Source organism: Cupressus sempervirens, chromosome 10 (assembly GCF_028749045.1).
Source record: "Cupressus sempervirens isolate cs-2001-9-10 chromosome 10, ASM2874904v1, whole genome shotgun sequence".
NCBI classification, from domain to species: domain Eukaryota; kingdom Viridiplantae; phylum Streptophyta; class Pinopsida; order Cupressales; family Cupressaceae; genus Cupressus; species Cupressus sempervirens.
In genome coordinates, this window is record NC_143127.1 from 239,148,846 (window position 1) to 239,175,553 (window position 26,708).

The following is a 26,708-nucleotide window of genomic DNA, read 5'->3' on the forward strand; positions in this document are numbered from 1 at the left end:
TCATTAGTCATGATTAGAAAATAATAAATGATTCTTAAAAAGGAAACATACCTTGCGATTTGTAAATGGATGCCCTCATGGCCAATTTTTCCCTTTCCTTTACTTCTCTTCTTGGGCACTGAGAAAAGCAATCATCTCCTTTTTTATTTCCTTTGTAGTCACATCACAACTCCTTGTGTCACACTTTTCTATACTAGCAAGGTGGTGCTTCAAATGAGATATGCCTCCATGAACTTGTTTTTCACATTTTCTGCATATGACACTATTATACTCCGTTCCTTCAAAGCCATATTTCCATGCAAAGTCTCTAGCCCCTTTAGGGCGCATATGAATCCAGATGGACATGCTACGAGGCCATTGGGAGATGCTCCATTTGACCCAGTTGTAGAGGAAGCCATATTTATCATTTAATGTAAAATCAACCTACACATACAAAATAAGCTACACATTTAGAAATTTAATAAACATATTTAGGAACAAACTATATCAGGTTGAAACTTCAAATAAGTTTAAACAAAAGCTGCAAATTCAAAGAATAAAACAAAAAATGTATTAGCTTATGAAATTATTGAGAAACAAATGTTTTTTTTGGAAACATTGCAAAAACATGGTGTTAGATCTTTGTCATTATACTCTAAAACATGTTAGAGAACATTAGAAATGGTATTTGTAGAGTCTTAACTAAGATGCAAGATATGCAAGTATGGCAAGGAAAAATATTTTTAACTCAAAAGAACAAAAAATAAGAAACTTACTTGTGAATCCAGATTTGCTTGAAAAAAGCTTCATATCCGCTTCGAATCCACTCCGAATCCAACAACAATCGTTCTAAATCACTAGCAAACACCTATTTTCTCCTCGCAAACCTTTCTCCCATGCCCAACAAGCTCAACGTTGAAAAAAGGAAATAATGAACTTGTTTTTGGGCATTACAATCGTTTTACTAGAAAACTCACGCTTTGCCCGCGAGAACTCAAGTACCTCTCACGAGAAATTGCCGAGATCTCACTAAGAAAATGGTATTTTATCACGGTGAGAAGTTTATTTTCTCTAGCTCAGACTTGTGCGCGAAAACGGATAGATTTTCTCGCCGAGTCTAAAATCTCGTGAGAAGCTGAGATATCAGGGATATTTTAGTGAGATTTTGAACTATGGTTTCAACAACTTCAAGTCTAGTTGCAATCTATCCCAATATATCCATAATAGCATTGTCTGCATTTCCTTTACCTTGAACCATTTTGACAATAGTTCTTGCCAGAATCATAACCTTCTTGAAGTTATAGGTTAGAAATCAATTCTACCACCCTATAACCAATCTTCAACAAAGTTCCACGCAATTCCAAACTCCCTCAAGAAAGAAACTCGCACTGATACCACCTAGTGCAAGGTAGGAGGGAAAAAGGGGCACCTCCCAGCCACCCTCGCTTAGAGTTGCACACAAAAACCATCAAATAAGAGAAACCACAAGAAATTATAGAGGAATCAATGCATAAATGATAGATAAACTTAATTGAACATGTCAGGCATGAGCCCTACCTAGTTGCAGCTTTATACAATCAATTACAATTAGCGAGCTTAAGACCTCGGGCTTATAGAGCCACTCTTCTATATTTTCCTTCTATCTAACTTCATTATGCTTTTCCTAATTCTAGATCTCTACTTTTATAGCTAGCAAGACCATTGACTATTAGGTAAATTATTACAAAATATAGGTCCTGCCCCAAAGGAGAATTCAATGACCTTTCAAACAAGCAAATTAACATCTGCAGGGACAAAGATAGGTCCACGTGTGATCCAAGAAGAGGTTCTCAAGTGCGCAGAACACCACGATGTCACACAAAACCTCGCCAAAGCCAAACCTACACATTGCTCAAGATGTTAGGAAATCAATATGCCTCGAACAAAGAGGAGGATATCTCCCGCGAATGATGGAATTAAGTTTTGCGAGCTTAGGCAAAGGATGCACGATAAGTCCACATTAAGGAGCTGACTATGCGAAAAGAGAAAACATGAATAGCAATGACCATTCTCCAAACAACAAAACAATAATAATGAAAGGAAATCTTTTTTGTGATGCAAGATTGCCAAAGTACCCAAGATGCTCCTGCATCAGTATGTGATGTCAAAGGTAATGTATTTTAGTAATTAAAAAGAGTTGTAAGAAATATATTATATAATTTCTGCTTTACAATATTGATAAGGATATAGATAAGGCAATTTAAAATGTAAATTTTTATTGGTAAGGATATATATATATCTTATTAATGTTACAAAAAAATATTTCTTAATTTGAAGAATGATAATTAAAGATTTAATATTATAAGAGTAATTCATATGTTATAAGACATTAATATAAATTTCTTATGGAGAATAAATGGAACCTCATAATGCTAGTGGAGTAAGTGACATCATCATATGAATGGCTATTGTGGCAGTGCGAGAGATGAGTAACCTTGTATGAATAACTAGATGAGAATTAGAGAATGGCCAGAATATTTTGATGATGTTTACATATGCATATGTGATTGGCCTTGGATAGAGGATTTCCCATCCAAGAAGAACCTTAAGGGGTGCACTACAAGGAAGACGGTGAAATAGCAAAGGGTTAAGAAACCCGATCGAGTGACATCTTTAAGGTTGGGGTTAAGTTAGAGGGTCAAATAGTATATTTAGACTTGCTATTATTGAAATTTTAACATTTATTTTATAGGTATCGGTTGTCCCAAGATAACCCAAATAGTGGGGACAATATGGTGGTATTGATGCAATGTAGCCTAGTCCAAAACCAATGAAGTTGGTCCTCAAAATCCTCTTCATTGAAGGATCAAGTAAGAAAAGTGTCTTTTACAAGTCAATGTGCCCGAACACCTATTACAAGTGTTAAAAAGAATGGTTCAAGGTTCTCACAACCCAAACCAAACAAGGCAATCCTAATCACTAGGACAACCTAAGTTTCTAAGACAACTAATCACAAGTTGCTTACTTATGCACAATGACAACTTTTGACACAAACTCCCCAAAACACAATCTAGGACCAAGGGTGACTCTAGGATGAACACCTGGTCTATTTAGGCCCTAAACAAGATGGGATGATGGATAAATCCATACTATGCAACTTCCAAAGGTTGCTTCACAATCCTAATCCTAGGCTTGTAGCCCTTCAATATTGCAAAACAAGCCTAAAGTGAGAAAACTCCACTCAACCCTTGTGACTATTCATGAATTTGAATACCCTTTTGGGTTTTATAAAATATGCTTAAGCCCCAAGGCTTGAAGGTGAAGGCAAGTCAGACATTCTACACTTTTTCTTCTGGACAACTAGCCCTATTAGGCCTCCATTTACAAAGGAAGTGTACTTTCTCCTTGACAAAACCCCAACTTACAATTGGAACATGAAGGGGTTCAAAAATGAAGCCTAGAAATGAGATTTCAAGTCTTGGTGACTTCTCTGTAGCAAGTTATGGGAGTTGCTGCTCCATGGTGTAGACATGCACATGGGTCTTGCATGCCTAGGGCATCAATTTTCTTCCTTCCTTCTTCAAGTTAACATCTAAGATCAAGTACATCTTATAGTATAGAGTCAATACTTGGATTTTATCGGAGGCCATCAAATTCGCATGGTGAAATCCCAAGTTATGACCAATTGAATATGAAACCCTAGGTCTAGGCAAGAAACTGTGGTAGTAGTCACGAAAACTCAAATATCTAGAGTTAGAGATTGATTCAGAATCTCAGATCAAATGCATTAGAAAGCTGGTTCATCAAGGAATCCAAATATGTTGTACAACGACACTTAGCTCAGTGTACCCAAGAGTTGGAAGCAGAGAAGGTGGCATGGGTGGCTATCAAGGTCAGCTTGGCTAAGGAGACAGTATTGTGTTAGCAGAGGCTACAAATGCAACATGTTTTGGAGACCAGTTTGGTGCAGGCACAGGACGAATGTGAAAGTGGTGTGACGAAAAAAGATCTATCCTGTTATAGTTAGTCATAGTGAGTGTATTCTATTTTGTTAATCTGTCTTGCATATTTTGTAATTGTCATCTGGAGACTACTTTTTGGGGGGATGATGTTGTCGTTAAATTCTATATTGTAGCCGATGGATAGAATTGTATCGGATTAATAGGTAATGGGCGATTATTTATTATTTTATTATTATTTGTTGAGATTAATTAATATTATTATCTGTTAAGTTTGAGCAAACTCGAACCCAAGACTTCCTAGATAAGAGGCTCACAATTTACCGTTGTGTTGTAGGCTCTTGCCTATTTAAGTGTTGATCTTATTAATGTTAGAAAAAATGATTTTTAATTTGAAGAATGATAATTAAAGATTCAACATTATCAGAGTAATTAATATGTTATGAGACATTAATATAATTTTTTTATGGAGAATAAATGGAACCTCATAGTACTAGTGTAGGAAGTGAGATCCTTGTATATGAATGGCTATTGTGCCAATGCGAGATATGAGTAACCTTGTATGAATGGCTAGATCAGAATTAGATAATGGCCAGAATATTCTGATGATGTCAACATATGCATATGTGATTGGCCTTGGATAGGGGATTTCCCATCCAAGAAGAATCTTAAGGGGTACACGCCAAGAAAGACGGTTGAATAGCTAAGGGTTAGGAAACCTGATCTGGAGACATCTTTAAGGTTGGGATTAAGTTAGTTAGAGTGTAGAATAGTATAGTTAGACTTGCTATTATTTAAATTTTAACATTTATTTTGCAGGTATTACTCATCCCAAGATAACCCAAATAGTGGGGGCATTACATATGTGATAATTTACCTTAACCACCTAACTTGCTTTATAGCATCAACCATCCTGAGTTTTCTTTGACAAAGTTATGATTGAAATTTTTAACAGTTCACATTGTCTTTGCTCCTTGATCTCAGTATGTTAGATTTTGCTTTATTTTATTGATTATGGATCTATGTTTGAATCTTCACAGTGATGAAATAATGTGGCCCATTAGGAGCTGGACAGTGTAAATGTGTTGCAGATCAAATTTTTTTTCTGGATTGGAATGGTATTACTTGATGATAGCTTAATGGGTATGTTCTTCCAAGTTTCTGGGATGGTATGCAATGGGGTGGCACATTTCAGGGATGGTTGGTGATTGGAAAGGAGACACCTACTAGAAAAATAGGTAAATTTCAAATACTCATATGATAACATTTATGAGGCATTCCTCATATACATTACAGATCCTTAATACATAACATTTGCAGAAAAGTGCCTAAAGGATGCAAGCTCCAGCTAAAAAATGGCAAAAGCATAGAAAATATGCTGCTACCTCCGAACATGTGCAATCAATGAATCTATCTCCCTTGTCTCAGGATTGTCACAGTTGACATAAGCGACAAGAAGTTCCTTATTTTGTTTTGAGATCGAGGCTGCCTCATTAAAACTGAAATCTTTGCTGTTATATATTGCAAGCAATCTTTTGACCGTAAAACAACTAAAAACTGTCAGTGTTAGAAAACCATGGACTTGAGACTGAAACACCACCTTGAGAGTTATCAAATAGAGCTTGAAATCCTAGGTATATTTTTGCCTGATTTTCTCTTGGAAAGCTCTGCTATCTTTCCAAGCCAAATGGCTGATAACTGCTTTCAGATCTGGCAAAGTCAACCTCACCAACACGTGAGTGTCATATACCATAGAGAAGCTTGAAAATCTGCTGTTTTGCAGACCAATATCACTCATTTAGGGTTGAGAGTTGTCTGAGGCCCACAGAAGAACAATATTTCCTTTGTATTCATTTTGGTCCTTATTTTAAAAAAATTGTGTGCAATTACAAGGGGAGGGTTTGCTGTCTATGGACCAGCTAGGGGATGGCATTGAAGTCCATAGTTGCCTTGGAAATGGCTAGCTGTCCTTGTGTTCAAGAGATATTAGGGCTGCTTTTTATTGACTAAGAATGGTGCACAGACTTTTCTGGGGCATTCCAGTTATGGATACATGTCAGAAAATACCGGGAAGATGTTACAAACACATCCCAGGAAGCATAGATCTATGGACATTCTTTTGGAGTATATGTTCCCTATAATTTTTCATGTACAATCTATACTGATGTAATGTCTTTAGTTGATAAGTTTTTTGGCATTCAATAAGAGAATATTAGGTGACGATTTTGTTTATCAGACCTATCAGATTTTCACAATCCTTATGAATGTTGAATACATTTTCTGTATTTGATTGCGTGAAACTTTTTTTATATCATCAACATTTTGGATCACACATGATCCATCATCAGGATGCAATAGAGCATAAGGAAAATAGAAATTAGGTGATGATTTTGTTTATGTATCTCACAGGTTTGTTTTACAATTTTGTTTGTCATATTTATTTCAAATAGGGCATCCATTGTTCTCAACTATTTTTTAGTACATAAAATTGACATTTAAGTCTCTTGAAATGGATATTTTCAAGTTAGAAAAGCTTGAAATTTGAATGCTATCCATATTTTCTGTTTTAGTTTCTCCCTCTACTTATCACTATTTATCACTATTTATTTGTGTATTGAGGTCTCTATTCTTAACTTTACAAGGGGCACTAAGAAATCAGGGCTTATTTTATATATTGTCATATTATAATAATTACAAGACATATGTAAACCACCATATGGGACTTGACTGATACATGCAATCATCTTCCAGTGGTATTGTGGTCTCCAAGCGCAGCACAATTTCTCTACCCCATGCCAGTTTATGGGGAGGCCTCAAATCACAGGTATGGTTGGTAATACTACAGAGTTGTGTTTGGGCCTGGTATGTATCATTTTAAGGACTTATTTATTTTATTTGATGTCGTTTTTACATGAAATAGTGATGTTATAATTGTGCACCATGTATTATTTGATGTTTGATTTTTTTTTTTTTTTTCAATCTATAGTGCTGTCAACCTTATTGAACCTGATTTAGAAGTACATCCACGGGCCAAATATGCATGGAATCACTGCCAAAAAGTTGATCTGAATGCTGGTGATGCACTCTTTATACCAGAAGGATGGTAATATATCAATTTAATGGAAGTACATTGCTTCTTTACATTTGTCTTTTCCATTAAATTTTTGAACAATTTTTTGAGGTGCATTGTCACTTATAATGTCTTTTACATCATTTTTTAAAATTTAATGCATGACTATAGCATGTGATGCATTATTAAATATTTCTATTTTTCATCATCGTGAAGAATGATTCAATCTCTTCTAGTATTAATAAATGAATTCAATATCTCCTTAGGCTTCAAATAATATTTATTTGTCTAAATGTTAATTGTAAATATTGTTTTCACCTAAGCAGCACCATAAAAATCTTGTTGCCTACCTACATGCTTAAATTGTGATTTAAACTACATGAACTGTATTCGGTGTGTCCTGTTTTAGTAGGAGAATGCATGGGAGAAAAGTTCTCTGAATTTGATAATATGAACTTTGAAAAAGGGAATACTTCAGATAGATAATATATAAACATTTTAATTTTAAAATGATTGTAGGAGACATGCAAGAAAGTATCAGTATTGATAAAGGCATGCAAATACTAAATTGCACTTTGATTGAAGTATGTCAATTCAAGTTTCTTGAGTGCAAAATTAGTGTCAATCCAGATATTACTTCATAAGTTGTGAAGAGGTGACACATGTTGAATTGCATTATTTTGAGGTAAGTGAAGTTATTTGTCGTGCAAATTCTAAATTCTAAGTGCTAATTTGTAATAATCTTAACCATTAGTCTAACTGATGACTGCATTGTTTTCTTTTCAGTGTGTAGGATTTTATAATGCAACTTGCATTCAATTAGATCCTAGAATAGAAGTGGTAGTTAACTTATTTACATTCATTAGTTAACTTATTTACATTCATGCAATGATTGTGTAAATATAGAAAACACGTATTATTTGCCATAGATGGAATACTTGGACTTCGCAAAAACTCAGCAGACCCAAAATCTCTTTTTCGGCAAAGACTCAACTTAAACTAAGCAACTTAAAAAATCGCTTGAAGTTCTTCAAAAATACATTTTTTTGCAAAATTCAAAGAGAATTATATCCAGTTAGTCCATAAATGAGTACAGAAGTTTATTCAATTAAATTTGACTTATTTTAATACAAATTGAGTACCAAACTGTGTCATCATGCAAGATACTGACACAATAGTTAGCTTGCAGCTATTTTGCATTTAGGATGTTTGTCATGTATCTCAACAAATCCATTTTGTGCATATATCTCATAGTCAATGCATTCTAAGGGTTAATATAAGACATTCTTGTCTAGCTGTTCAAGTGCCTCGTGTATACTTCCATGGTTGTAACATTTTGGACGCATATCTTTTTTTTGGCATCCAGTCACATTTTCGGTGTTTTGTCAATGCTTCTCTATTTTCCATGCATGTATGTGAGAGCATTTCTAACTGTAATATCTGACGAAAACTTACCCATTCTGGTAGTAGCAGTGTATGGTGAGAATCTGTAATTTAGATGTGCTGATTGCATTTGCTTCAAAGTTTCTTCAACCTTTACAACACGTCTATATTTCTTTATGTTGTGCTATCATGCATTCCACGAGACCATCTTCTTGAGGAATTCTGTCAAACAATTTTAAGTATGCTGTTTATGATTCCACATTTTAAAAACCCTCCAATCACGACTGAAATCTTGAAACATAAAAGCATTGCAAACTAGGAGAACAGGGTTGAAAGCTACAAATTTTCTTTCAATTTTCCTGAAAGTTTTAGAAACATTTTCACTGTCATTCCAGTTCTGCAATCAACCCATTACATGAGATGACATCTCTTGAAGGAATTTTTCAAATAGTTCATTTTCTGATTAAGCTTTAATAGACATCCATAGATTATTTTATTGCCTCCTTTTGTGCACCAGATCTGCCTGAAATTTTGAATGCATTTTTATCAAATCCTTTTTGCAATAATGGTATTCTACGAGATAGCATCTTTTGAGGCACTCCATCAAACAATGCAGGTCTGTTGTCTTTGATTGCACATTTTGATTGTATGTCTCTGGTAGTATTGTAATTTAATGGATGCCTATAGCCTTTTCTAATTGAAACATTCCCAGAAAAAATCATTTCTGAATATCTTGCTATCGCTGCATTGCATGAAACAACATTCATTTGATATGTTTTGTCAAACAATTGAGGTCCATGGCCTATGATTCCACATTTGCATGACCGACAACCGATGGCATTCATGAGTTCACATTGCTTGAGAATTTTTGTCATAAAGTTGTGGCGTTTACATGCATACCCAAGAGGGAATTTGCAATATCTGACAAAAATCTACAAACCATCAGGCTTTGATAAAATCCAATATACTATTTTCAAAGCTTCCATTTGCACAGGCATGCTGGCTGACAGAGGTTGTAGAACAGGGTTTTACATCTGCAAATTGCACTTGAAACTTCTTGAAGCTTTTTCATCAAATCTGTTGCCTGCTTATCTAATAATCATTGCTTGTCAGAAATCTTTGTTTGCACTGTTCTCATCTGTATGCACAAAACATTTCCAACCATAATACCTAGTAGTTATGGTTTCTTGAAACCAGTTAAATAATACAGAAAATACATAGGTTAGGATTATAGGTGATGCTCAAAATTTGAGCATTTCTAACTGAAAAGATTATGAGGGATCTATCTTTGAGCATTTCTAGCCAAAAAAGTTATGAATGCTCAATTTTTGAGCATTAAAAACTAGAATGATTTTGAGGGGTCACTTTTTGAGCATTTCTAATCAAAGGTTAGAATTTTTAAATTTCTGAGCAATGCGAGTGCTGTCATAATGGGGGAGATTAAAATGGGGCCCCTAAGTAAATCTATCAATAAGGAAAGATTAAAATGAGGCGTACCATCTTTCTTTCTTAACTTGTGGGTCTATCAAATCGTCTTATAATCCTTCCATTTTTTTCTCCAATTATGCAAGCCAACCACTTGGCAATTATTACACAATTTCCAGTAGGATCAAACTTAATACATCCTTGAGAATCCGATCATCACCTTGTAGTCTCTCCAACATGAAGTCAAATCTGTGATTTCTTCTGCAATCAAGAATTTATGAAATGCTGAAATGCAGCATGGATTCTTCACATTATCTTTACCTTTCAATTGTCAGTCAAATAATTTGGTCCAATGATCAACTCCATAATAACTCCAAATTCCAGTGTGTTGTCGTTCATTGGTAGTGGTCACAAGAATTGCTTTCCAATATCATTTTATGTTTGACAGAGAGGTGAAGAGATTGTTTAGAATTGGCTATGTAGCACTGTATTAAATCTCAATTAAAAGTTTAAAGAAAGGAAACATTTACCAGGAATTCCTTACAGGATAATTCTCTTCATGTTGCCATTATTAGAAGAAAAACTGACCTATTTTTATCTATCTGTTTATGTATTTGTAATCTATGGACATTAGTGACAGATCTAGGGGAACAGCTAAGATTGGCATTCCATTCAGCTAATACTGGCATCCCACTGTATGCCAGGTTTCATCAGGTTGACAGTGATGATTTAACAATAGCTGTCAACTTTTGGTGGCCATCCAGAATAATGCTGGCAATGCAAAAACATATGGATGCTTACTATATGCGACGAATAATTAGCAGGTTACTGGCTTTAGCACACATTGGTGATAGTCATTATTTCTTCTTTTTTGGCAATTTCTTGATATTTTAATATTTTATTTTTTGGAGTAACATTGAATGCTGTTGACATGTAACTAATGAATAATATCTGGTGGGTTGCATATGCATTTTTCCTCTGGATGGGCTATGGAAAACAGATTGGTGGACTCTGAGAAGGTAATAGCTTACTTGATTTTGTATAAGTATGCAATTATTGGCATCTTCTAGGTTACACCTCTTCCTCATGGACGTTTCAAATGACTGTTTTAACTGTTACACTAGAAGTGTGATGTTATATTGGAATATGTTTATTGTGAATATTATTGAATAGTGATGCTTTTGAAGGATTTATACAATATATGGATGGATAATGATGTATACAGACAAATTTGGATAATTGGTGGTCAATTTAGATGATTTTATGCTAGCAGGAAAGTTTAATGTATTATCAGAATGAAATGTAAGTCATGGCTAGCTACCTCATATGTCAGCGGGTGCAGGAGAACAGTCACCTGTATAAAAGGGAGGGAGAGTATCATTAGGGAGAGGGGATGCAGCTGTGTGGAAAATGTCAAAATTGCCATCCAAGTCTGAAGCTATACCTAAGTATCTTGGTGATCTGGTCACTTGCTGATAATATTAGGTTTGACCATTAGTCATCTATTGTCAGGGTGTGAATAGGAACTCATTTCCTTTTTTATCTTTTAGTTAAGCAATTTAATATTCATCGTCAAGAACTTTCATCGTTATTTTAATGAGAATTAGATCAATAGTCTGAGTAATGCAATTAATTCTATTGGTTGTATAAATAATTTAATTTTAGCTTGGAATATTTTATGTCTCGACCAATCTTTAAATCATTTTTGGCATCATATATATATATTGGAGAGTACGGTTATACATTTGTATATACTTAAGGATACTTGTCTGATTGTGGAGAACTCAATAATTATTAGTGTTCTACAGGGATTTGCAGTTGTGGATGGAGTACATTGCAATTGAGTCGGAACTACTTGTGCCTTTTTTTTTTCTCAAAAAAGAGTCATAATGTTATTTCTAGTAGTATACTCCAACCTCCTGCAAAAGCTTGAACCTATCTAATACAGTTTTGCATACATTAGACGAGTTCCTATTAGGTATAATAGGAGCCCTAATAATTGTCAGTGGAACAAAACTTCTGTTAGGAACATTTGTTTTAGATTGTGCATTTTGAGATATTGCAGGAGGGTTGGTAGAATTCATTTTAACCTATTTCACAGCTTTTATACTAAAAAAATTGTGAAAGATGCGGCATTTTGGATGTTGAAAGATTTTTATAACATACATGCATGGTGTGAATATGCATCTTATATTGAGCTGTGCAATTTTCCTACATGAGCTTTTATGCTCCTCATTTCTAGAAGCATCCCTATTATTTTTCTTCATTTGGGGCATTTGACCCAACACAACTATCACTTTATCAATCTTCATTTTATATTTACTCTTCAGAAACTTTTCCCAAAGAAGATTTTCCCTCATCCTCTGCCATATTCAGTTATTTTGCCATTCAAATAAATTTAAAATTTTATGATAATATTTGTTCACTCTAGTATTAAATTTCTAATGAATGAAGACTCACAAGCTAGCAATATCTAGCTCTATACTATTTGAGATGTCCCGATTGAATTTTTAATATCTTTAAGGAAATATTTCACTTTAAAAAAAAAAAGATGCTTGATAAACTTTTTAATGTAACTGGTGACACTAGCACAACATGGCCTCTAGCGCCATGCAAAACACTTATTGACCTGGAGTTATTGACCAGTGAGGCCACAATTGGGGGACCTCATATTCATTTAACAAAGTTGAGGCTCAAAACTGCAAGCACATTGGATCAACAAAGCTACAAACCCACCATCACAATGGCCCAGTGGGGGTTTGAATCTTGGTGGGCATAATAACACCACGACTTAACCAGCACATTAAGTGGTTAATTGAGTAGTTCATAATATAGATTCAAGTTTATTTTCTAATTTTTATACAAATTATATATACACTAGAAACTGTACCTTTTCCAATTGCTATTTTTTGATAATTTTTGAAAATGTTATGAACTTTAAATTTTTAGTATTGTTGACCAAGAGATCAACGAACTTAGCACAATGGTATGGTGATTTTACTATGAAGTTGCTCTTGAGAAATTGTGGGTTTCTGTCCTATTCTTTCCATGCGGGGCTCTGTTCTCAGGTGAAATGAACTGCTTTTGCATGCTTGAAAGGAGTATAATCAGATAATAAAAGATGTACTCCTCAAATGGTGGTTAACTCTCCTTGTTTGGTGCATCATATGTATGTTTTCTTATTTAGTCATGATTCTTCACATGCCCCTTTACCTTTGATAAAATATAACTTTAATTTAATATTTTGATGTTTTGATTTTTTAATTTGTTATTATTAAATTGACATTACATTACATTGATATTCTTGAGAAAGAATGTGGTGTCACGTAAGAAAAGTGATGATGCAAGGAATCTTGGTTAAAAGTCAGATGAGGTGTAGGGTAATCTACAAAGTAGCAATACTTCTAACCACTTCATGAAAGATCAACTGTACCTTACAGAAAGTGAAAATATATACGCAAAATAACAAAAAAGACAGAAAAATTACATAAAAATAAGAGAAATAAATAAATCTATCCTATGGCCTAACAACTAGGTCTTTAATCAGGATGGAAAAAATAATTCAGATTTACAAAATGTCTAAGCAGTGTTAGGATCGACATTAAGGGCAAGGAATTAGCTTTTTGTTTCCCAAAACATATCTATGCATTTTGGATTGCAGTAAGTCCTTCCTCTCAAATTTTTAGATGGTTGGAGCAAATTTTGAAATATTTTATATTCTAAATCTGTATTACAGGCTGTTTCTCTGCCTTTGGGGCTTGACTTAGTGAAGCCATGCTATTATTTAGATGTTTCATCTGTTTTGATTTTTGTCTTGTATTGATCATATATTCTTTCTACCCATTTCTCACAGATTTTGTTTGGAATTTGTTATCTATCTTGTCCCCAAAAATTTATCTGTTCTAAATATCTACGGTGTAGTATAAGGATATGCCTTGACTACTTTAGAGTACTGCCTCAATAATTTAATTAATTCAACATGCATACTGAAGGCATATAATGTGTCATGCACTTTAAATTGAACTTGTGCTTGATAGTTCACATGTTGATTTATGTTCATAGGACTTTAGTCTTTCTCTTAAATAAGATGTCTCATCTAGTCTCTAGATGAATTGTAAATACCAAATCTGTCATCCTAGGTCATGAGAAATTTATGTTTCATGCAATTAGTTACAAAGCATATTTAAAATTTTGATGTAAGCTTTGCATACCTTATTCTGTCTCTTTGCTGGTGATTTACTGATGCATAATCTTCTACAGTAAAAGTTTACAAACTTAAGTCCTTCTCTTGGTGATTTGCTGATGGATTGTCTTCTACAGTAAACACTACTAAGTGTTTTGTTAGACAACTGGATAATTATGTGGAAATAAATGCTAGCCACTTCGTGTATTTATGCCTTTTATATGGGTTATTTTATGCAAACATTGTCATTGCTAAATCATCCTTTTATTGAACATGTTGAAATAGGGCAGGAGCGGATGACAGAAGAAGTATCAGTAATTGAACATATAGAACAAGAAATAGATAAAATAGATCACAACTGTTCAGCCAAGTCCAATTTCGAAGAGTTGGAGGAGAAATTTTTTTCGGAACCTACTCTTGCTGCACAGTTTACAGGTTTGAGCAGCTTTGATGAGTGCGACCTTAAGGAAAAGTAATTTTCTGTTGTTCAAGATGGTAATGAAAAACGTGCTTCTGATATGTTTTCTTGTTCAGAAGACTGCTGCAAAAGAGGAATGGGATCTATGAACCATGAGCTGTCATCCAGTGAGTTGGAAAATTACTGGCAAGAAATAGGAAACCAAAGGTCAACGGTGGCTGTTTGTTCGATGGATAAAAGTACACATAGTGCTCTTCCACAGGAGATAAGTGGCAGTGTTGGCAAGGAGCAAAAGTGTGACACCATGGCTTGCCAATCAGGAGACATAAAACCTTGTTATTTGAGTCCAATTTCCAGTGGATGCAGTCTTCATAAGGTTGACTTTAAAAATAATTATGTCCTCCAGAAATTGAACATTTTTGAGTCACACCTGCTCAATACTCTTATTTCACATGTGCATGAAAAAATAAATTCTGCGTCTATCAGACTGGCAGATCAGACTCAGGATCAGAAAGAACATAGTGCATCTGAGTTTGTGCACTTGCATTCTGCGTCAGAGTTCTTTAGCAAAAAATGTTCTTTAGAAGATGATGTAATTGCCAACATACTGGGTCATCTGAAACCCACAATGCTTCAGAAATTACTTCTTGTGATGGTGGTAAGGTATTCTCTCTGATGTACTTTTTCAAGCTCATTGTATTTTGAATCCATTTGCTAATATATTTTCTTTTAAGAAAGGAATGAAGAAAAACACACCGCATCCATTCCTAGGATTGAAATTCTACAGAATATAAATAAAAAAAGTTACTTCTAGATTACAAACTTTACTCAAGAAATGGATTTATATCAGAGTAAAAATTAAAGAAATAAAAATTGATAATAAAATAGAGAAAGAAATATGAGTTACCTATGAGGAATTTATTTTTGTCGAGGTTGCAAGAAAGTGGGGAGTGATGATATTACAGGTGTAGCTGGGAAGCCAGATGGAGCAAAGCTGAAAACAGTCTTGGTTTATATCCTCTGTCTTTACTGTCCACCTTTTTCAATTCTGTGCACATTTGTGTATACCAAAGTTCCCAGACTTGGATTCGACTTGGACGTGGCAATAGTGACTTGACTCGTGACTTGGCAAAATGAGAAAACTCTTAAAATTTAGAGATTTTTAAGGATTTGAAACTTGTTTCATGCACCCATTATTGGATAAAGCTTAAGGATACTATAATGTCATCAAATGGAGGTTAATTTGATCAATTACATAAATCTACATTGATCACATAAGTATGAACACAAACAATACATTGACAACAAATAATGCACTTACAGATAGATGACCAATATCATCAAATGCAACATAGATGTTTTATGTCAATTACATCATCATCCTCCCTGCAAAGAAGTCGTTTTCTAGACAAGTATATATCAAGTAATAATCAGGAAGACTAATGTAACTTGTTTTGCATGAACTCAAAGTTGTAGTGAACTTCGAAAATAAAATGGGGGTTCAGGGCCAACGTTCCCAGCAAGGTCAAGGGGCAGCACCCTTTCCGGGGTCAAGAGGCAGCGCCTCTCGCAAGGTTTGAGGGCAACACCCCTCTGCCAAGACCAAATTAGCACCTTGAGAACCACATGAAACTCCATGATGTGCATTATAAAGCTAGAAACAATACTGTTACAGCCCAAAAATGCAATTTCTAGACATGACTTTGCATCTCAAATTGAATAGTTTAATGTGAAATAAGTCAAGAGAAAAGTTAGGAAAATGTTTTTTTATGTTTGCATTATGTTGATGCCAACTGAGTCAGGAGGCTTGGACTCAATGAGTCGGCTCCTGACTCACTAACTTGGTGAGTCATGTGAGTCAGAGGATCTGACTTGGCGAGTCACAAGTTAGGGTCATCCCGACCCACTGAGAATGGATCGGCTCAGCAACTCAGATGACTCACCTGACTCACAGCCAGGGAACACTGGTGTATACTTGTATATAAATATGATTCTAATCCAAATTTATTCTTATAATGTGTGATTTAATACTGCTAAATTTCTCTATGTCATTTTGAAGTTAGTATTACTTGTTTACATGCCACCACAACGAGTTTGATTGGTCTGAATGGATATGACAGTATATCATAGTTTTCTGGATTCACAGATTGTAACACTAACATTAACCTTCTTGGCATTTTATTGGCTCCTGATTCCTAATAACATTGACTCTTGAATCCTTGATACAAATCTTGAAGTTAGCACTTATGCTATCTGAAGCCATTATATATCCCATACAAGTATCAGAAGTATCTATAAAACTCCAAGAGAAAACTACCACCTGTAGATGCCTGTATCACCTATTTGTGACGGATGGGCTCAATAGGCTACATTGAAGATTAAACTCTTAAGTCTAGTAAATTGACATTCAAATAGGTTGGCTTGGCCAAGGCTTAGGTTCAACGGTTAACACCCGTTGATCCTTGGCCAGCTTAATTAATTATTATTATGAACTGTTCCCTTATCAATATCTGCACACAATGAAAAATACCAAGATGCTTGCAAATAATACAATGTTCAAAGAAGACTAGAAAAGCTTGGGCTGAAGAGTGAAAATTGTCAAACCACATTTGGATAGGCAAGCCTTTATGTCCCTTGATGTTCCTTGTCTTCTAGGTTCACTAACATGAGAATTCAGCTAAGATGCTTCGTAGATTTCTCTTTGATTAACAAATAACTTAGCCTCTCTTTTCTTTTGCCTAAAGGTTTGATATAACTAGTCAAAAGGAGTCTGCTGGTGCTCAAAGGGTTTTTTATTTACTTTTATAGAAGCTAAATAACAATATAGCAAAAATACATAACAGTGTTTACCAATGGCCAAAATAATTTGCTGTAGTTGAAGTGTATTAGAAAATACTTGTTACTGTCAACAGCACTGAAACAACATTACAAAGTGAAAGAACATTTAGAATGGGAAATACCATTAGTTGCAGTCAAATGTAGCAACAGAGTTAAGCAAAAGACATACTTCATTCATGTTAGAAGCTATGTTACAGATTTTGGTAGCTTCGTAAGAACAATCTATTGCCCATAAGTCACACAAGTCACTGAGACAGTAATATGACAATGACGCCGTTCTGCAGTGATGTAGATGTTGGCAATTTGAATCCCAATGCTGTAAATATTTTTACCTAAGTTTCCTTTTCTTACTAGGAGATGATGAGCACATAGTTATACTGAGATGAATCAGTACAACAATGGTCTTTGCTTTTGATACCATAAATATATCAATTGCACAATAACAAAAACATAAGATGCAACACAAGTAGACCTCATGGTTTTATGTGGAAACACTTATGGGACAAAACCACAGCATAATATTGCTTACATGTTAAATCTACTTAACCACTTTGTAGGTACCAACACACGGGAGACACCAATCCTCACAACTGAGCACCAACTCTGTAAGAGACACCTAAACTCTTTGGTATGAGGCACCAACCCAGTTGCTATGAGGTAGCATCCTTATTTCTTAATGTTAAATTTCTAAACCAGAAGTAAGATAGAGAAATATAAATGCAAGATAAACACACAACATAATCCAAATATCCTTGGAAAACCCTCAGTGTGGGAAACAACCCAGCCCACCAAAAGCAATGATTTTTTTATTGAAGTCCTCAAAATAACCAAGTACAATAACTCAGCTACTCAAAACTCTCGAGTTTTTGATATCACATATGACTTAAATGTGCTTATTACAGAAATGAATAACTCTGCTATATTTGTATAAGAAACAATACTTTGATAAAACAGACTTATAACAATCGAACCTTATTACAGAATAATATCAATGAATGCATTGCCAAAAGGAAAACTGTTACCAAAAATTACCGAACACAACACATTCTCTAGAAGAACATCACATGAATATTGATCAGAAAGTGGAGATATATGTGACACCTTTGAATCATTTAGACTGAAAGAAATGAAAGAGCTAAACTCCCGAAAAGACTTTTCAATAAACCCTGTTTGAAAAACATAGTCCCTTTTATCATATTTCCATTTAATGTCATGGGGATTTAAATGCTTGACTAATCATCTAACTGCCATTTAATGAGCTGGCTGCCATGACATCATCAATATGAGCTGAAGAGGCTAAATAAAATATGCTCCATGAACTTTATACTGAATCCATATCCAATTGTGCCGCGAATATATCTCAGGATATGTTTAACTGCAACAAGATGAATTTTCCCTGGTTCACACATAAATTGGCTCAATGTATTTACCGCATAACAAATATCAGGCCTTGTGTTAACTAAATATATCAAGGAACCAATTAGCTGTCTATAGCTGGTAGGATCAATCAAATTTGAAACAGTTGCTTCCTCATGTAATTTTTTCAAATGTGCTGACATAGGAGTGACCATGGATTTACAATTCAGAATTCCAAATCATTTCAATATATCTATGGCATATTTACTTTGATTTAAAATATTGCCGTTTGAATTTTGCCATACTTCAAGCCCAAGGAAATAATGCAATAGTCCAAGATCTTTCGTTTCAAATTCTGAAGTAAGTTCACTCTTGCACTTAACAATCAGATCATCATCACCAGTTAGAAATAAATCATCAACATAGAGCACCAGGATAAGCAAATTGTTACGATTTAGTTGAATGTACAAATTTGGATCAGCATCATTCTTTCCAAAACCCAAACATAGGAGATAGTTACCAATTCTTTCATACCATGCTCTAGGAGCTTGCTTGAGGCCGTACAATGCCTTTTTCAGCTTTGCATACATGTGATTCTTTATCACAAATTACAAATCCTTCAGGCTGTTCAACATAGACTTCCTCTTCAATGACTCCATTTAAAAATGCTCTTTTAACATCCATTTGATGGAGTTTCCAGCCCTTCACTGTGACAAAAGCCATTTTTGTTCTAATGGAAAAATAGCGAGCCACAAGTGAAAAGGTTTCCTCATAATCCATGCCTTTATTTTGAGAAAATGTCTAGCAACAAATCTAGCCTTATGTTTCTTTATACTATTATTGACAACATGTTTTTTTTTAAACAACCATTTAGAAGAAACCACAGATTTACCTTTTGGTCTTGGAACGCTATCCCAAACATCATTTTAAAGATTATACTGATACTCCTCCATCATAGTATCTTCAACACTTGCTGATTTGAGGCCTCTTCAATACTAGAAGGTTTTAAAGGAATTATGTGATTCATTAATGCAACATAACTAGCAAACATTTTGTTAAAGATGAACTAGAAATATGAAGAAAAAAATAGAGCTAAGTAAATGCAAGACAATTTACACAATGCAACCCAAGTATCCTATAAATATCCCTCTTCGGCAAGGGAAACAACCCAACCCACCAAAACAAACCTTTTGTTATGAATATTAAAAGAACCAGTACAAAGTCTTAGTTGCTTAAAATCTCAGAGTTTCATAGTCACGGATGACTCTGATAAACTTATTATAATATGAATGATACCACAATTTATATGCATATATGTGTCTTGAACAACCAGTACAAACTTGACAACCTTGGACTCTGTGCAACAATAACATATAATAGAATGATACCAATTTAAATCTTTGCCTAGAAAATTACCGAACTCTGAAGCCTTCTATTAGAAGATGCCATCATTACTCACTATGATCAGAAGAAACACAAATGGGTCTAATAATAATCAAATGCAAGAAAAAGTAACGATACTCTTAAGAAACAACTTTTATAAAGACTAATTAATGCAAAACCATAATGCATGATGATCACTGCTGCATGACCCGCATCCAAGGACATTCTTTTAAAATCATGGTGCAAGAAAATCACCGCTCATGAATAATATGAAAAGGCCGACAAATGATCACCTTTCATGAGTAATATGAAAAGCTTGACAATAATTAGCTACTGTTACATAAACTAAAGGTCACGACATCATGTATATGGGTTGACAATGAAAAAAATAAATATGAATATGCGATGTATATTGCCACGTCATATTTGAAGAGCTGGAAAAATTGACGTTGACAGGATAAAGAATAAAGATAGTTGAAATGCTACAATGTCACAAAAGGATAACAAACATTCAACGTAGCCTCAGCTGTGAAGACTCACAAACATAGAAATTAATAGATAAGAATGAACAATTGTAAAAGAAGTGGAGAAAATATTGACCAGTTGATCAAGAAATGATAAATTTGCAGAACTGATGAATTGACAAGATCTGTTTCACAACTACACTAGAATTCAACACTCCCTCTTAGCAAGAGATAGATCTTCAGAGTACTTTCTTATGACAAGTGCATATAACTACAACCAACAATAATGTCAAAAAATATCCATCATAAAATTAATAGGAATTGTTATCTTAGCATAATGATGAATAAATTGCTATCTCATCATAACAATAAACAATTTGTTATCTCATAATAACAATAAACAAATTATTATCTCATCATAACAATAAACAATTTTATCTCATAAAAATATTCAATTTAGCTACTCCTAGAGGGTGAAAAGAAAAAAATAGTGATAAGACAAGGAGTCACCCATATGACTTCCAATCTGTTATAACTATTAATCCCCTGCATGTGAATATGTAGATAGCCTATTTTGATTATTAAAATATAAGGAAACTAAGGGTTAGGAAAATTAGTTGTTACATATGGTATCATAGCAGGCAAGGGAGTAGGTTAAGTCCAACTCAGTTGGAGATTCAAAAGAAGAATTAGATATTTAGAGAATTTTAAACCTCCAAAGTTTTCAAGATCTGAGTTTGGGGATGCTGCAGAAGCATGGTTAACCGGAAAGGAAAAATATTTTGAAGTTAGGAGTTTTCTTGAAACTGCAAAAGCTGTTTGGAGAATTTTTCAGCTTGTTGGAGAAGTTGCTACTTGGTGGGGAAACAGTAAAATGAAGTTGAGCCTTAAGACCACTGATATTACTTGGGACAAATTTGTCACAATCTTAAAAAACATATGGTTACCCCAATCCTATGATTACAAAGTGTTGAAATTTCAAAACCTTAAATAAGGGGACTTGTTGGTGAATGGATATTGGTAAAAGTTCACTCGAATTTTGAAGTACGTCCTTGTTTGTCAGCTACATGGAAACTTAAAGGTCGAAGTTTATCATGAGGTTGAATAACATAATTGAGACTCACCCCGCACCCCTAGGCTGAATAATAGATGTACTAGCACCCTGAATCATGGAGAGACTCATGAAAAAGGCTATTAGGAAAGAGAAAAGATTGAGAAAGGATGATTCCATCCAAGACAACAAAAGGAAGGAAAATTGGAATACCTCTAGTTCTAACCAAGGAATTTACAAAAAGAATTTTAAGAATTTCAAGAACCACAAACCTAAGTTCAAGGGGAACAAGAGTAAGGTTTTTAAGGGAAAATTCTTGGATTGTTGAGTATGCAAACCAATCAAAGGCTTGGGTAGATCAATGTTTGTTTGAGGCACATGTAGACTTGCCAACCTTTTCAATAAAGGTTAACTTGTATGAAGCACCTCTGGAATCTTATGATATTATTACGAGAAACAATTGGCTTAGTGAACATAGGAATACCATATGAAGTTAAAACTAATTAGATCTCAACCATGCAACTTAAGGGATGTAGAAAAAGAGGGCGTGAGATCTATGCAGTGAAAATAGAAGATCCAAATGAGACTCAAGAAAAAGTGTATCAAGATGATTATATTCTAGAGGATGGGGAGATTAGGGAAGGAATGAAGGAATCCTTTTTGAAAAGGTACCCCTATCTTAGGAACTACCAAGATGTGTTTCTAGAGGAACAACTTGGCTTACCTCCTTCTAGTGTTTGATTTTACCATAGATTTGGTACCAGTTTCAGAACCCATATCCAGAGCATCTTACAAAATGACTACCACTTGAGATACTGATTCATTTGGGAATGCTCTGAATGCAAATCCAGATTCGAGCAAATGCCGGATGCATCCGAAAGCCTTGTGGAGGCTTCCCGGAAGCCAACCATAGGATTTTGGATGTGTGTGGAAGCTAGATACTGCCATCCAAACGTATCTGGAAGCTTGTGGCTGGCTTCTGGGAAGCCTCTAGAGGGCTTCCAGACGCATCCAAATGCACTTGTTGGTCCAACACCCATAAATACATTAAAAAACCCAAAAACAACATAAGTTGCCCAATTTGCATGAGCTTAATTGGCTTTTTAAGGTCGGATTTTGCAATGAAACCCTAAAAAGAGCCTAAAGGTGAATGTTGAAGCCTGCACAACTCATTTTGGAACTTTTTTTTGCAGCTACAACCTACTTCTCATTTGGTCTCCAGTTTCCATTGTGAAGGAAGGATCACCATTTTCGAAGAAGATCGATCGAGGGTGAGAGATAGCTACCTTAAAGGAGTGTAAAGCATTTAAGGTAAGTGATCAATCCCATTCTTGAGGATTATGATGAATTTTTGTGAGCTTTTGATAAAAAATTTCAAGTTGAAGAAATTTCTCAATTTTTCTTTTTTCAATATTTTTTAAAGATATAAAGAAGCAAGTTTAAGTATCTATTTTAGTAGTTTTTTTCACTTTTTTGCACTTATGCATGATGTTCGTAGTTGTTAGGCCCTAATTAAAATTTATTTATTTTCTTATATAATAGGTTGCAAAAAACTAGGCAAGAATGGATGCCAGTGGTAGTGCTAGTCAAAGTTCATAGGGGGGCCAAGGAGGGCAAGGGACTGATAATTGCAAAACTAATATAGGATCTCCTTTGTGGAGGCATACAACAAGGATATCACAAGTTTCAAGAGGTGGCTCATACTATTGGAAGTGCAATTATTGTCAAAGTAACAAAGGAAAACCTTTCAATAGCTCATATTCCTACGTGAAGCTTCATTTCATAAGCCTTACCGGCAGAGGATTTGGAATGTGCAAAGGCAAAAATGGTACTCAAATGACTAGTGTAGAAATAGTTTCATTTTTAAGGGAACAAGATGCTGCTGATGCATTGGTCAAAAGATAAAAAAAACCACTATCAAGCTCCATCCTCAAAGAGCAAGATTCATGCAGCCATTGAACTAATTGTATCCTCCTAGCACCCATTCTTGCAAGTGCTTGTACCAAAAGAGGATGAGGAAGAAGTGGGAATTTCAACCTACAAAAGAGGTCAATTGCACACTGCATTTAAAATGGAGGCAAGAGACCGTGTTGATGAAGCTATGACACGTTGCCTCTATGCGAATGGGCTTCCTTTCAACTTGGCGAGATCACCATATTGGAAAGAAATCGTGGCAACAATCAAAGAATCACTAGCTGATTACACAAGCCCGAGGTATGAAAAGGTGCGTATAACTCTATTGTAACTAGAGAAGACACATAGAGAGCAAGACATCCAACCAATCAAAAAGTCTTATAAAAGTTCGAGTCTAACAATTGTGTCAAATGGTTGGAAGGATATAAGAAATCGGCCACTGATTAATGTGATTGTAGTGTTCCCAAAGGGGCAATGTTTTTGAAGGCTATTGATTGTGAGGAGGAAGTGAAGGATTTGGAATTAATTTCTAGAATTCTCATCGAGGCCATCAAGATCGTGGGTAGTGAGAATGTGGTACAGGTGGTCATAGACAACACCAAAAATTGCAGGGGTGCGGGTGCTTTGGTTGAGAGTTGGTATGAACATATTTTTTGGACCTCATGCACCATACACTCCCTTAACTTGGTCATGTAGAAGATTGGCACTCAGATAGATTGGGTGAAGAAAATGTACCAAGAGGGGGAGGAGATACAAATGTTTGTGACAAACCACAACATGTCACAATCCATGTTTAGAACAAACTTCAAATTGGAGTTGCTGAAGGTAAATTAATTTTTTGAAATCACTAAGTTTCAATGTTTCATGGACTTGTAATTTAGTTAAGATTTATAATTTTATTGTCAATTGACATATTGTTAACTTGCTTAGGTTGTTGAGGTCCATCTTGCATCTCATACAATTGCAATGAGACAACTACTCAAGGTAAAAGATGCATTGGTCAGTGAGGCATATGGAAGGCCTCAAATTGAGAAAGAGCCCAAAGGGCCAGGGATTTGGTTGCTGGTGGGCTTGTGTGGCATATGTATTGGATTTCATTGAGCCCATCATGACTATGCTCCAATTTTTTGATACAGATACACCTTGCTTGGGGAATGTGTATGATGGCATGTTATTAAATTTATCAGACTTGTTTGAAATGAAAACAGTTAAAGAGAACAAATTTCCACAATCCATTATATTGTACTGATATGTTTCTGGATTCGATTGTGTTAATATTTTTACCATCAACGTTTTGAATCACACTACGTGATCCATCATCAAGATGAAGAGCAAGAGATGCAAAAAACAATAGGTTGCAGATAATGGATGACCCAAAAAGATAAAGGGAATAGGCAAGAAAGATAGCACACACCCTGAGGTTGAAGAATGAAAATAAAATAAATAAAAATAAGAAACATTAAAAGGGGGGTAGACAGAAGGACAAGGGGCCAAAAAGGGAACACTCCCAAGGACAAACTAGAAAATAAATAAAGGCTAAAAAGGTGTCAAAAGAATAAAGTGAAGAATTTATGAGAATAGACAAGTGAAGAAATAAAAATATAAAGGAAAATAATGAATAAGATATAACTAAGAGCTTGCCTAAAAAGAATAAAGTGAAGAATTTATGAGAATAGACAAGTGAAGAAATAAAAATATAAAGGAAAACAATGAATAAGATATAACTAAGAGCGTGCCTAAAAAGAATAAAGTGAAGAATTTATGAGAATAGACAAGTGAAGAAATAAAAAATATAAAGGAAAACAATGAATAAGATATAACTAAGAGCGTGCCTAAATTTAGGCACGCTCTTAGTTATATCTTATTCATTGTTTTCCTTTATATTTTTTATTTCTTCACTTGTCTATTCTCATAAATTCTTCACTTTATTCTTTTGACACCTTTTTAGCCTTTATTTATTTTAGGCACGCTCTTAGTTATATCTTATTCATTGTTTTCCTTTATATTTTTATTTCATCACTTGTCTATTCTCATAAATTCTTCACTTTATTCTTTTGACACCTTTTTAGCATTTATTTATTTTCTGGTTTGTCCTTGGGAGTGTTCCCTTTTTGGCCCCTTGTCCTTCTGTCTACCCCCCTTTTAATGTTTCTTATTTCTATTTATTTTATTTTCATTCTTCAACCTTGGGGTGTGTGCTATCTTTCTTGCCTATTCCCTTTATCTTTTTGGGTCATCCATTATCTGCAACCTATTGGATTTTGCATCTCTTGCTCTTCATCCTGATGATGGATCACGTAGTGTGATTCGAAAGTTGATGGTAAAAATCTTAACACAATCGAATCCAGAAACATATCAGTACAATGAAAACAGTTCTTAATTCCTGAAATATATGAACTTATGTTTCTTCCTAATAATGTTTATGGTAGATATCAATTGAGAAGAGTGAAAGTAGACAATAGACAAATTCAGACTATTTACATAATCTTATATATAAGATGGCATGACTTGATCAAGTGACAATAATAGTTATGAACAAGGCTGAGGATACCCGAATGCTATTGGGATAGATGACTTTATATATATATATATACAAAAAGAAGAGGTCTTACACTTATTATATAAGATGAATATTAAAGGGGTGTGACCCCACACATGCCCCTACACCCAAGCAAAATACCAAGAGTTGCAACAATTTGTTTGGTTAACAAATCACATCACACGGTCAAGGGCTTAACACTGACATCAACTTAATGCACACAAACACTCACCAATGATATTGTTACTAATTTAGCCTACCTCCTAAATTGCTATGTTATTCTTGCCTTTATACTGTGCTAGTTGTTTTAACTTGCTGAGCATATATATTAGAGAATGAAATGGATGCAGAAAGTAAAGTACAAAAATCAATAAACAAGAAAAGTTGATCATTTTTATACAAGTACCAAAATAGTATATATTATTGAGATATGCAAAACTATTTTGATAAGGTACAAAGTGTTCAAATTTTAAACAGTACTTGATACAATGCATTCAAATAGCACACAAGCATTCTCAACTCCTAACATAATATCTGAATAAATATGCTGTATAAACATTAAAGTACTGATAAGATAAGGGGAAAGGCCTCCATTGCCTGAATGGAAGGATCCTTGATCTGAATGTTGAAGAAGGTTTGAGCTCACATCTCCCTTTGGGAATAGACCTGCAAAAATGAGAAAAAAACAAGGTTAGTTCATAAGAACTAAGCAATGGAAATCTTTCGAATTATCTCTACACTACTTAGTGTTCCTACAACATGGTTAT

At 34.6% G+C, this 26,708-nt stretch overlaps 1 protein-coding gene across 3 annotated transcripts in view; it reads left to right on the top strand.

Annotated features, from left to right (window-relative positions):
- Nucleotides 1-26,708, top strand: part of LOC149533522 (2-oxoglutarate (2OG) and Fe(II)-dependent oxygenase superfamily protein) — a 178,701-nt gene that overhangs the window by 95,180 nt on the left and 56,813 nt on the right. The window contains exons 7-12 of one of the 3 annotated variants that reach the window (XR_016357013.1): nucleotides 6,669-6,741; nucleotides 6,904-7,020; nucleotides 10,500-10,619; nucleotides 10,796-10,814; nucleotides 14,269-14,413; nucleotides 14,513-15,059. Coding sequence is in view for 2 of the 3 variants with exons in the window: in XM_089804590.1 (XP_089660716.1) it covers nucleotides 6,669-6,741; nucleotides 6,904-7,020; nucleotides 10,500-10,619; nucleotides 10,796-10,814; nucleotides 14,269-14,413; nucleotides 14,513-15,054 (1,016 nt within the window). In the remaining variant the exon portion in view is untranslated. The remainder of the gene's footprint in view (nucleotides 1-6,668; nucleotides 6,742-6,903; nucleotides 7,021-10,499; nucleotides 10,620-10,795; nucleotides 10,815-14,268; nucleotides 14,414-14,512; nucleotides 15,060-26,708) is intronic. The other 2 variants (XM_089804590.1, XM_089804591.1) reach the window with 2 other exon arrangements.